The sequence below is a fragment of the Manacus candei genome, unplaced genomic scaffold (assembly GCF_025592945.1).
Source record: "Manacus candei isolate 608988 ecotype Guabito, Panama unplaced genomic scaffold, ASM2559294v1 h1tg000022l, whole genome shotgun sequence".
Lineage (NCBI taxonomy): Eukaryota > Metazoa > Chordata > Aves > Passeriformes > Pipridae > Manacus > Manacus candei.
The window spans coordinates 6,486,107-6,498,811 of NW_026138070.1; the positions used below are offsets into that span (position 1 = coordinate 6,486,107).

The following is a 12,705-nucleotide window of genomic DNA, read 5'->3' on the forward strand; positions in this document are numbered from 1 at the left end:
CTGGGGTCACTCACACTCCCTCTCCCCAGGACCAGGACCCGCCCCCTCCCCTCCGGTGCCCCCCTGGTGTGCCCACCCCTGGTGTGTGGCACTGCCACCCCTCCCTGGGACACTCTGGGGACACCCCACCCCCTGGGGGTGACCCCCAGCTCCACCCCCCCCGCTGCCACCCCACGGGGACCCCCCAGGCTTTGTCCCCAAACGTCCCCAAAGTGCAGCCCCCCCCAATCTTTCCCCTCCCCCCAAAGACCCCCCACGTTCATTGATTCCCGTTTTGTTCTTTTTTTTCTTCTCTTTTATTCTCTTTTTTTGGAAAGGGGTTGGGGGGGTTCCCTCCTTTTCCACACCACGAGGCCGTGCCCCCCCCAGCTTCTCCAGGAACCACAATGCAGGATTTTGGGGGGGGGGGGGGAGGGTGGGAGGGGGAGAACAGGGCAGGGGCAACTGTTTTTATCCATTTTCTCCTCTTTTCTCTCTTTTTTTTTTTAACCTTTTTTTTCCTCTTTTTTAATAAGGTACCAACTAGATCTAGGGGGGCCTGGCCTGGCTGGGCAGCAAGGAAAATAAAAAAGCCCCAAAATTTTGGGGTTGGGGGAAGGAGAGAAAAAAGGGGGGAAGGGGTTAAGTGTATAAGAGGCTTATTTACACAGTATTAACATGCTGACAAAAAAGGTTACAATATTGATATCGTACAACATCAAGGGGGAAATAATGGGGGGGTAAAAAAGAACTGGGGTAAAAATAATGGGGGGGGGTAAAAAAGAACGGGGGTTAAAAATAAAAGGTAAATAAAACACCCTGAAAAAAAAAAATGAACAATAACAAAAAAAAAAAAAAAACCAAAGAAACGCTGAGTTAAGGCTTAAAAAGTGTATAAAAAATAACACAGTTAATATCCAAAATGAACCAAAAGGTACAGAATATAGATGAGGTTTGGGGGGGGACCCCCCAGGCTCTATACAGGGGGTATGTACAGGCAGGCACAAGGCAAAGCGGTGGGACCCCCCCAGACCCCCCAAAAGCGGGGCTGTGGGATGGGGGGGGTCCAGCCCTGGGGGGACGCAGCTCTGCCCTCAAAAGGGACCCCAAAAGAACAGAAAAAAACCCCCAAAATGGTTAAAAATCAACCCCAAATGGAGGCGCTCGGGCCCAGAGTCCGTCTGGGGGGAGGCAGTGGGACCCCCCCCCCTCTGCTCCCCCTCCTCCCCCCGCTGCATTCTCGCTCCGTCCACGGTTCGTTTTTGGGGTGAATTTCTGGTTTTTTTAGCAGCACCAAGTTCTTGGCCAATAAATATATATATATATTTGTATCCAAAAATGGGGGGGGGGGGGATGGGGGGTCTGGCAGGGGGCAGGGGGGACGCCCCCACCCCCACCGCTCCTCCCCCCTCCGCCTCCCCCCCCAAAATAAAACCAAACCGCAGAGATTCAAAGTGCTCTGAAACCGTCTTTGGGTGTCACCAAACCTGCGGGGGCACGGCCCGCGGCGCCGGGGGGGCTCCTCCTCCTCCTCCTCCTCCTCCTCATGCTGGGGGGGTCCTGCTGCCACCCCCCCTCCCCGCTTAGATGAGGGAGATCCGTACGGGAATGCCGGGGGACTCCGTGCGCTGCGGCGAGTGCTGGCTGACCAGGTGCTCCACCACCGTGTGCTTGGACATGTGCTTCATCAGATAGGTCTCCTGGGGAGGGGGGCACAGGGGTCAGGGGGGCCCGGGGGGCTCCGGGGGGGTCCGGGGTGCCCCCCGTGCTCACCGAGGTGTAGGCACGGCCGCACATGCTGCAGCAATAGGCCTTGGCGTGTTTGATGGCGTGGGCAGACAGGTGGATCTGCAGCGAGGCCGAGTCCGTGTAGGCCCGGTAGCAGTTGGGGCACTTGTAGGGCTTGTCCTTGTTGTGCTGGCGCTGGTGGGACTGGGGGGGCACGGGGGGGTCAGGCAGGGCTGGGGGGACCCCTCGGTGCCGCCCCCCCGCCCCAGGCCCCCCGCACTGACCTGGAGGTTGGAGAGCTGGGTGAAGGCCTTCTCGCAGCCGGGGTGGGGGCACTTGTAGGGTCTGTCGCCGGTGTGGATTCTGGGGACGCACAGACACGCACGTGGGGTCACGGCACCGCCCCCCACCACCGCGGGGACACGGGGGCATGTGGGGGCTGGGAGATGGGACAGGATGGAGGTGCTGGGGACATCTGGGAGGATGGGCGTGGTGACAAGGATGAAGGTGGTGAGGAGGGACTGGCACAGCACGGACACACGACCATGGCGGGGTCAATGACAGCGGTGAGGATGAGGAGGATGGTGGGGATGACAAAGACAGTGGAGACAGACTGGTGTGGTGGGGAAGATGAGGGTGGTGAGGATGAGGGTCACAGGGAGGATGAAGGTGGTGAGGATGGACTGACACAGCACGGACAGATGACCATGGTGGGGTCAGTGAAGGTGGTGAGGATGAGGAGCGTGGTGGGGATGAAGAAAGCAGTGGGAACGAGCTGGGTGAAGATGGAGGAGCACAGTAGGGACAATAAAGGTGCTGGAGATGATGAGTGTGGTGGGAGCGATGAAGGCCATGGGGACAGTCAGTGTGGGAGGAATGGATGAGCACAGTGAGGTAGGGGTGACAAGGATGGTGCAGACTGAAGGTGTTGGAGATGATGAGAGGGACAGTGAGCATGGTGGGGATGATGAGTGGGCTGGGGACGAGGAAGGTGGTGATAGTGAGTGGGCTGGGGATGGTGAAGGTGCTGGGCATTATGAAAGTGCTGAGTTTTGGGGAGGATGAAGGTGCTGGAGATGATGAAGGTGCTGGGGATGATGGCGGTGGTGAGGATGATGAGTGTGTTGGGGATGAGGAAGGTGCTGGAGACGATGAGCATGGCAGAGATCATGGTAGTTGTGACGAGTGTGTTGGGGATGATGGTGTTGGGGATGATGAAGGTGCTGGAGATGATGAAGATGCTGGGGATGATGAGTGTGTTGGGGATAAAGGTGTTGGGGATGATGGTGGTGGTGAGGATGATGAGGATGATGTGTGTTGGGGATGAGGAAGGTGCTGGAGATGATGAGCATGGCAGGGATCATGGTAGTTGTGACGAGTGTTGGGGATGATGAGTGTGTTGAGGATGATGGCGTTGGGGATGATGAAGGTGCTGGAGATGATGAGTGTGTTGAGGATGATGAAGGTGCTGGAGATGATGAGTGTGGTGGGGATGGTGGTGGTGACGATGAGCCTGGCAGGGATGAAGGCAGCAGCGGGGCCAACGGGCACCATAAAGCAGGGCAGCAGAGCCACCAGGGCAGGGTGCAGGGCTGCCCCCTCCCCGGCCAAGGGGGCTCCCCGAGGGTCCCTCACCGGGTGTGCTGCTGGAGGTGGGACAGCTGGCGGAAGGACTTCTCGCAGTAGGAGCAGTGGTAGGGTTTGACGCCCAGGTGGATCCGCAGGTGCTGGGCCAGGTAGGAGGCGTTGGCGAAGGACTTGGAGCAGTGGGGGCACTTGTGGGGCTTGGCCTCCGTGTGCGACTTGGAGTGGATCTGCATCTCCGACTTGGTGAAGAACGTCAAGGGGCAGACCTTACACCTGGAGGGTGTGGGGGAGAACCCCGCAGGGACCGGGCTGGGGCGGGGGTCGCCCCGCCAGCGCCCCGGCCCCCACGGCAGGCGGGAGGGTGCCTACCTGTACGTCTTGCCCTCTTTGGCCGTCTCCCCCGAGGCCAGGATGGGGTAGGGCACCACCAGGACGGGCGGGCCCGACGGGTTTTCCGCCTTGATCTTCTTGCGGCCCCGCTCGGCCTTGGGCGCTCCCAGCAGGCCGTGGCCCTGGATTGTCTTGATGGAGTCAAGGAGGGGGGGGCTGGTGATTCCTGAGATTAGGGTGGGCGAGGAGGCGATGAGGCGGCTCTGGCTGGTGGAGGTGGGGGTGGAGGGCGTGGTGGTCCCGGTTCCCGGGCTGGACTCCGAGGTGCTGACGGCGGGCGCGCGGGACGCCAGCCCCAACCCTGGCGAGGGGGAGGAGAGGGGAGGCGGGGGCTCTGGGGGGGCCCCCTGTGCCCTCCTGGCCCAGGGGGCCCCCGTGGTACCTGTGACGGTGCTGGTAGCCGGCCGGGCGTGCAGGGCCACGTCGGGCTGGGGCACGGCCTGGGGGTGCAGCCCCGGCACCTGCTGCAGCTTGGGCAGGGACATGATGGACTGGCTGCTCTCGGCGGGCGAGGGGGGCACCAGGAGGGGCTGCTGGGAGGCCACCGAGGTGGGGGGCAGGTGTGGGGGGCGGATCTTCTCCGCCATCAACTGCTCCTTGATTTTGTTGATCAGGACCAGGTTGTCCAGCTGAGGGGGGGGAAGGCAGAGAGGTGGGTCAAGGCGCAGGAACCGGGACCCCCGGGACACCCGGCCTCCCCCTGGGCTTCCCCCCCGTGTCCATCCATCCTTCCCCCTCCCCAAAATCCCACTGTGGGGGTCCTACCTGGCTGGGCATGGTGGGGGGGGGGCGGCCAGAAGTAGGGGTTGTTGAAGCGAGGCTCCGCCATCCTGGGGAGAGAGGGGGTGGTTATGGGGCAGCGCCGGTCCCCGCACGGACCCCCTTCCCTCCCACCTCCCCAAACCAACCACCACCCCCCAGGAAGCAAGACCCAGGCTCTGAGCAAGGGCAGGGAGTGGGCAGGGCTGAGGAATCCCCCACAGGCATCTTCCCAGATGGAAATTCCTGCAGGATCAGGGAGACACCCGCCTGTCTCCGAGACCCCGAAACACCCAGCGGATGCAATTTGGGAAAGGGGGAAGGCTGACATTTGAGGGAAAAAGCTTGGGATATCTCCCAAGCTCTGGAGGTATCCTCCCCATCCAGGAGGGGTTAGAGGTGGACAGGACACTGCTGTGGGAGATGGCAAATCCCAGCTGAATTCCCCTCCAAAACCCCCCCCCAAAGGCGAGCGAAGCCCCCGAGAGCGGTGGGACGGGGACCCCCGGCTGCAGCAGGGCCGGGAGATTTATGGAGACGCTTAAAGGCATTGGGGGAATTAATTCTAAATCCATCCTCGGTAACAGGAAGCAGCTGGAAGGGGACAGCGAGGGGGTGACCCCAGCGGAACGGCCCAGCATGACCAGGCACAAATCCCCTCACGGGGCAAGTGGGAAAGGGTGGGATGGATGGGAGGGGTCCCGCAGGAGCTCCCACTCCAAAATAAACCAGGCCACGGCCGGGATCCCGGGAGAAACTGGAGCAGTGTGTGTCCCCAGAAGCCCTGGGGGTGGCAGGATTTGGAGGCAGCAGGATTTGGGGGTGATGAGCCTTCCTCCTCCTCCTCCTCCTCACACTTGCTCGCTGCCTCAGGGTCAGACCCTGAGCTCTCCATAGCCCCAGAGAAAGGGACTCCTTCAGCATCCCAACAGCCTGAAGGAACTGTGGAATTCCCCCCACTTTTTGGGAGGAAACTGAGGCAGGAAGAAGGGAACCCCCCCTCACGCTCCAGAGCAGGACGGCACAGGCGCATTTTTGGGGAGTCGGGGAACAGGAGCCATTTCCCACGGCAGACCCCAACCCCAGCTTTGGGAATTCCCCTTCCCAACCCTGACCTGCTCCAGATCACCTCCCCACTGCACCAAACGTTGGGTTTTCCAGGTGGAAGCGGCACCGGATCCCGGCAGGGCGGGCAGAGCCGGGGTCCCGCTGGGTGCCATGGAATGGGAATTCCCTGGGAATGTGAAATGCACCTTCCCCCCCAGGTGTTTTGGGTAATTATATATGTACCCACAGGCCGCCCACGCCGTGCATTTCCCCACTGGCTACGTATACACACATATATACATATACATATATAGATAAGATCCCTCGGGATGATGAGCATGGGATGAGCGACTCCGGTGCCGGCACAAGGGGCTGGACATTGGGAATGGGGCCAAAAGCGGAGCGGGAAGCAGGGAACCCCTCATGATGTGGAGGCAGGAGGAGCACAGGCAGAGGGTTCTGAGCCCCCTCAGCACAGCCAAGCACCCGGCACCGACCCCCCCAATTTCAGCACCGACCCCCTGCCCCGGCGCGGCCGTGGGAAAACAGGAAACTGGAGCTATGATTAGAAAAGGGAATTTTGGAACTGCTCCCCCATCCCAGCAGGTGCCCCTCGACCTCTGTCCTTCCCATCCGTCCATCTGTCCCGCCAGGAGCCGACAGCAGCACCCACACGGATGAACCCCAGCCATGTGGCCCCCCAAGCCACCAGCAGGACACGGCACAGACCCCCCACCAGACCCAGGACCCCCCGTGCAAAGCTGGACAGGGGCTGCAAAGCCACGGAGGGTATTTTGGGGAGAAAAGCGCAAATATCACGTGTTTCCCCGTCCCCACCTGGGGAGGGCTGGCTAAAGAAACGAGGAGTTATTGGTAAAAGCGGCGTGCTCGGAGCTGGATGAACAAGAGGAGGGAAGAAATGGTCGGCGTTGCCAAAACAATGATCCAAATCCCTGTTCCTGTCCCGGTTTCGTGCGGTAAATCCCGCGGTGTTCGGTCGGGAACGGCGTCCCCCCTCTCCCGGGGCTGGGGGAGGGAGTGGGAGGGGGGAGAAAGCAGATGGAAAAATAGAGATATGTATATATATAAAAACTCCCTTTTTTTCTCTTTTCTCAGCTAACTATGAAAAATGGAAGCTGACATGCAGCAAAGGCGGAAAAAAAAGGAAAATCCATTAAAATGGAAATCGTGGAGGGTGGGGAAATGCGGCGGCGCATCTCTGCGGGGCACGGGGGTGGCAGGGCTCTCTGTGCCCCCACATTTCTGCTGGGCAGGGGGAAACCCCCCCGTGGGTAACATCTCCTGTGGCGTGGTCCCAACCACGGAGGGAAGAGCCCAGCATCCTCCACGGGCACCGGATTTGGGCGCTGAGGGGATGGCAAAGGTTATCCCGGGGGACAAGGAGGGTGCCCAAAGCACAGTGGGGACCCAAGCGGGAACGAGGGACGTGGGAAGAGCAAGCGGGAAGATGCGCAGAGCCCCAAAAGCAGGGGCTGAACCTCGGATTCCCACGGCATCACCACTCTGCCGGGCCCCGGGGGGAAGCGGCAGCGCCCTGAAGAGACCAAAAGCCTCCTTCCCGTGGGGAGGGAAGAGCGGGAGAAGCCGGAGAGCCGGGGCTGGGGGTGGCGAGGGGAGAGCGGGGGCTGCGGTGCCGGAGCCGTCAGGTGGTTGGTACTCACAGGGTGGCCTCTGGAGCCAGGTGGGCGCAGCTGCCTGGGGAGACGTGTCGCTGAGGCTCCAGATTGATGGGAGGTAGATGATGGCACGGGTGGGCACGAGCTCACTAGAGCCTTCCAACTTCCTACCCAACTGCCGCTAAGTCAAGCTACAGTTCTCTAGGGAACGCCTCTACCTTGGCAGCCCTCTCTGTCTCGCCTTCGCTGAAATAAAAAGAAACAAGAGATTTCTTTTCACGGCACCGCCGGGAGAAAAGGGGAAGCTCAAGGGGCAGCTCAAGGGGCAGCTCAAGGGGCAGCTCAAGGGGCAGCTCAAGGGGCAGCTCCTGGGGCCTGGCGAGCGACCACCGACCCAGCACGGCTGGAAAATGGGGGGCTGGGGGGAAGGGGAGGGGTCTGGGGGGCAGCAGAGCAGCACTAGGTGGCTCGGCACGTCCTCGACGCCGAGCGTGGTGTCCCCCTGAGTGTCCCAGCGAGGGCACCAGGGCACAGTCCCGCCTGCCCTCCCCGTGCCAAGCGGCGAGCGCAGGAAGCCGGCGGCGGCCCGAGACGGCGCGGTGGGCGAGAGCCAAGCAGGGGGAGGCCCCCTGAGTGTCCCCCCACCCAAATCCCACTCCGGGGACAGTGACACCGCGTCCCCGGGCCAGAGAACCCAGCTCTGCCCCGCACCGTGCCCCAGTTTCCCCCCAAAACACAAGGCCCCCCCTAAGAACAAGTATCCCTGGGGTTTGCCTGGAGCAGGAGGGTTTTTGGAGGGAAAGCCCATCCACAAACCCCCCACATGCCAAAGCCACCAGGGTGGGAAGCAGCATCCGGCCCCATCCTCAGGGAAGGCACATCCCTTCCCGCCCCGGCTGTGCTCATCCGGGGGTGTTCACCCCGCAGCCGAGGGGGCAGGAGCCGGGAAGCAGGAAGGCCAGGAGAGCCCTGAGCCACGGGGGGCTCGGGGAGGGGGTGGCCCCGCGCCGCAAGAATTCACCCAAGATGGAACCAATTAAAGCCCCGGCTTCCGCCCCCCGAAGGGCCCTGGGCCGGGGCTTCTCCTCCTTCTGCATTTCCAGCAAAACCAACCCAAAACAAGCCCTCCAGGCCAGGCCGGGGGGTCTCCGCGTGGTAAAGGGGGTGTGCGGGGCAGGGTGAGGAGCCAAGCGCCGGCGGCAAGCGGGAGGGGGTTGGCAAAGCCATGCTGGGGACCACCACGGGGTGCCCAAGTCAGGGGGAAGCCCCCAAAAGGTGGGGGCTGAGGCGGCGTGCCCCCGAATCCGCGGGGGGGGTCATGTCACCCAGCGAAGGGCCACGGGGGCAGCCCACAGGGAGCCCGAGGGGGTGACGCTCACGCCAGACACGGGGCACACGTCCCACCAAAACACGCCAGCGCGGGGGGGCCTGCTCCCCCAAAACCCCAAACTGCCCCTTCGAGGCAAAGGCAGCGCCCACAAAGCAGCCCGGGGGGCAACCAACACCCCCTCCGACCGGCAAGGGGGGGTGACAGCACCCGGGGACACCGAGGCACGGGCAGGGCTCGCCCCGAGGGGGGAGCGGACGCGCCGGATCCAACATGCACTTGTCGTGACATCGCACCCACCTCCCGAAACCCCACAGTTTTAAGGGAAGAAAACACGAGGAGGAAGGGGGGGGGGGGGCAAGGAGGAAAATGATTATTTCAGGCGTATAAAGGCACGTTTCTTAAAAGGGAAACATCAAGGGGTCTGATTTATGCTGGGAGTGGGCAGGGGGCAGGCAGGGAGCCTCCCCAAACCCCCCCAGACCCCCCTGCCCCTACTTGCATACAAATATATATATCCACACGGAATACCTGGACTGTGGTGTGCATATATACATTATTTCCACCAGCACACAAACACATGCATCCTCAAGTCCTAACGCTATTCCAGCGTGGAAACACACAGAAAAAAAAACAGGGATTTTTTTCTTTTTCTCCCCCTCCATCCAGCCCACCAATGCCCACCTCTGCGAGTACTGGCGTTGCTTCCCCTTATCCGCGTCCATCTCCAGCTCTAGCTGAGACCGGGTGCTGCACGTGGGGCGTTTTTCTACGGGGGGACAAGGAGGAGGACAACTTCACACACCCCGAACCCCCCGCCAGCCCCCGGCGCGCGAGATCCCACAGCGGAGGAACAAAAGCGAAGCGGCTCCGACCTACCCGACCCGTGGGAACGTGGGGTTTTGCCTGAAAATAGAGAGAAAACAACAAAAAAAAAAAAAAAAAAAAAAAGAAAAACAGAAAAAAAAACAACAAGGAAAAAAAACAACAACGACAAAAAAAAAAGGAAAATAAAAAATAATAAAAAGAATAAAAAAAAAAAAAAAGTGGGTGTTTTTTTTTTATAGCCCCCCGCTCACCCCCAAAGCTGTCGGGAAAAGCCGAGGGGAGGGATAGGGGAGCTGGCTGGAAAACTGGGGGTGAAATCCATCCCCTCGCCCTGGACCCTCCGCCTCTCGGCAAACTGCACGCCGGGAGGGACTTAAAAAACTTTTTTACCTCGCTGCTAAAATATCACTTTATAATCTCAAAAGGCCTCGGGCTCGAAGCTGCTTTTGCCTGCTCCGTCCCGGCCGGGCTAAAAAACCCGGCTGCCATCCCAAGCACCGCGGGGCTGGGGGGGAAAAATAACCCAACAAGGAGCATCCTCCAACCTTGAGGGGAGAAAAAGAAATCAAAAGCATCAAATTCAGCATTCCTGGGTCCGAAGCGTTGTGGCCACACAGGCTCTGAGCTTCCCCCCCCCCCCCCGACTTCAGGCCCCCCGACGTGGCCGGGAGATTATGGATGTATAAATAGTATATGGCTAAATATATGTTGGAGAGGGACAGACAGACCTCTGGGACACGGCCACGGAAATTTGGGTCCCTCGCTAAAGCTGCCGCATTCCTGCCAAAAACGCCATGAAAAAAAAAAATACACCCCCCTCCCCACCTCCCTCTTAGACCTTCCAGCCAGCGAGACCACTTTTCTAGACAAAACCGGTTAATGCGGAAAAAAGCGAGGGAAAGGCGGAAAAGAGGAAGGAGAAAAGGAATTAAAATGGTGAAAATCAGAAGAGTGGTGATTATGGTGATGGGAGTGATAATATTCAGCCCCTGCGCTGCTTCTGCCACCCCCCCTGTAAGCAAAAAAAAAAAAAAAAAAAAACCGTCAGGAAAAAGCCGTGAATGCATTAAAAAAAAAAAAAAAGCAGAACGCCCCCCCCAAAAAAAAAAACATGCAATATCCACAAAAATAGGTACGTTCGGCTGCAATTAACTTTTCCATTAGACCATCCAGAGGGAGAGAAAAAGGGAAAATCCTGGAAAATGGGTATTTTCCTCGATGTCCCCCCCCTCCCCCTTTTTTTTTCTCCCTCTTTTCCTTCTTCTTCCTGCTTGGAGCGGTCGGAAGGGGGGGGGGAGGTGGAATAATGATAATAATGGGGGGGAAAAAAGGGGTGGAAAAAGGCGAAGTTTGGTTAAGTGAAGTTGAAATCCTCGATCTGGGAGGGGATTTGGGGGGGGGGGGGGGGGTTGCCAGACAAAAAGGCCGGGGGATGGGGATGGAAGGGGGGGTTTGGGGAAAGGGGGGGGGGGGGGTGGCCCGGCTGGGTGCTTCCCCCCCCCCCTCCATCCGCCGCCTCTCCCACATTCTCAGACGTTTTTATTAAAATTCGCAGACAAAAGGCAAACAAAAATGGCAGCCCCGGCTTATTTTTAAAACGCTAGGACGGGGACGCCATGTTCTGCAGGGCTGAGGGGAGGGGGAAGGGGGGGCGAGGGGGGGAAAAAAGGAGGGAAAAATTTCGAAAAAAAAAATTCGATTTAGGCGAAAAACGACTAAAAAGCAGCGCGGGGAAAGGGGGGGGGGGAACGTGTGGAGGAGCCCCCCCACACACACACACACATACACACACACACACGCACGGCTCGCCCCCGGGGTGAGGGGGTTTTTGGGGGTGGCGGTGGAGGGGGGGGGGAGGTTGAGGCGTTTGGGAGAAGGGAAGGGGTGGGGGGGGGGGGAGAAAAGGGAGGGATGAGGGATATATAAAAAAAAAAAAAAAAATAAAGCGAGGTGGGGGGGGGGGAAGGTTAAAAAAAAAAAAGACACTTCCTATACCGACAGCCATGGTGCCCCGCCGTCCCGCCGGCTCCGCCGCACGGAGGAAGATGGAGCCCCGCGCCGCCCCCCCGCCGCCGCCCCCGCCCCCGGCCCGCCCGGCCCCGCCACCGCCACCGCCACCGCCCGCCCAGGCCCGGGCTGGGCCGGGGCACCAGCGCGGGGGCTCCGCGGGACCCCCGAGCGTTCGGGGGGGCTCCCGGGTCACGCAGCCTCCCCAGGCATCCCTCAGCCCCCCCTCCCCAAACCTCCGCGGTGTCCTCAGAGCTACCGAACCTCCTCAGCACCGGCGGGGCTCCCCAGACCTCCTCGGCCCCCCCGAAACCGCCTCAACCCCTCGGTTCCCTCAGCCCCCTAAAACCTCCTCAGCCCCCTAAACCTCCTCAGCCCCCTAAACCTCCTCAGCCCCCTAAAACTCCTCAGCCCCCTAAAACTCCTCAGCCTCTCGGTTCCCTCAGCCCCCTAAAACCTCCTCAGCCCCCTAAAACTCCTCAGCCCCTTGGTTTCCACAGCCCCCAAAACCACCTCAGCCCCCTAAAACCTCCTCAGCCCCCTAAAACTTCTCAGGCCCTTGGTTTCCACAGCCTCCAAAACCTCCTCAGTCGCCCTAAAACTCCTCAGCCCCTTGGTTTCCACAGCCCCCAAAACCTCCTCAGTCACCCGGACCTCCTTGGCACCTCACTTCCCTCAGCCCCCCCAAACCTCCTCAGTGTCCTCAGAGCTACCAAACCTCCTCAGCACCGGTGGGGCTCCCCAAACCTCCTTAGCTCCCAAAACCGCCTCAACCCCTCGGTTCCCTCAGCCCCCTAAAACCTCCTCAGCCCCTTGGTTTCCACAGCGCCCAAAACCTCCTCAGTCGCCCAGACCTCCTTGGCACCTCACTTCTCTCAGCTCCCCAAAAGCTTCTCGGCCCCCCAAACCTCCTCAGCACCAGCGGGGCTCCCCGAACCTCCTCAGCTCCCGAAACCGCCTCAACCCCTCGGTTCCCTCAGCCCCCTAAAACCTCCTCAGCCCACTTGGGGTTCCCCAAACCTCCTCAGCTCCAACAGGGCTCCCCAGGGTCAGCAGCCCCCTAAAACCTCCTCAGTGTCCTCAGTTCCCGCAGTCCCGAAAACCTCCTCAGTCCCCCAAACCTCCTTGGCACCTCACTTCCCTCAGAACCCAAAACTCCTCAGCCCTCAGTTCCCTCAGTCCCCACAAAACCTCCTCAGCACCTCAGTTCCTTCAGTCCCCCAAAACCTCCTCAGTGTCCTCAGCCCTCCCCAAACCTCCTCAGCTCCCACAGGGCTCCCCAAACCTCCTCAGCTCCCACAGGGCTCCCCAGGGTCTGCAGCCCCCCAAAACCTCTTCAGTGTCCCCTGCCCCCTGCTCAGCCCCAGCAGGGTTTCCCAAACCTCCTCAGCCCCCCAAAACCTCCTCTGTGTCCTC

General features: G+C 60.3%; 1 protein-coding gene across 1 annotated transcript; it reads right to left on the reverse strand.

Annotated features, from left to right (window-relative positions):
• Positions 1-403: 403 nt before the first annotated feature.
• Positions 404-11,343, reverse strand: ZNF362 (zinc finger protein 362). Its single transcript, XM_051786271.1, is given in 11 exon segments — positions 404-1,679; positions 1,753-1,911; positions 1,992-2,070; positions 3,343-3,567; positions 3,664-3,985; positions 4,067-4,313; positions 4,450-4,473; positions 4,475-4,514; positions 9,139-9,223; positions 9,334-9,360; positions 11,278-11,343. Coding segments are annotated over 11 exon segments (1,335 nt in total). The 5' UTR covers positions 11,288-11,343; the 3' UTR covers positions 404-1,562.
• Positions 11,344-12,705: the final 1,362 nt, after the last annotated feature.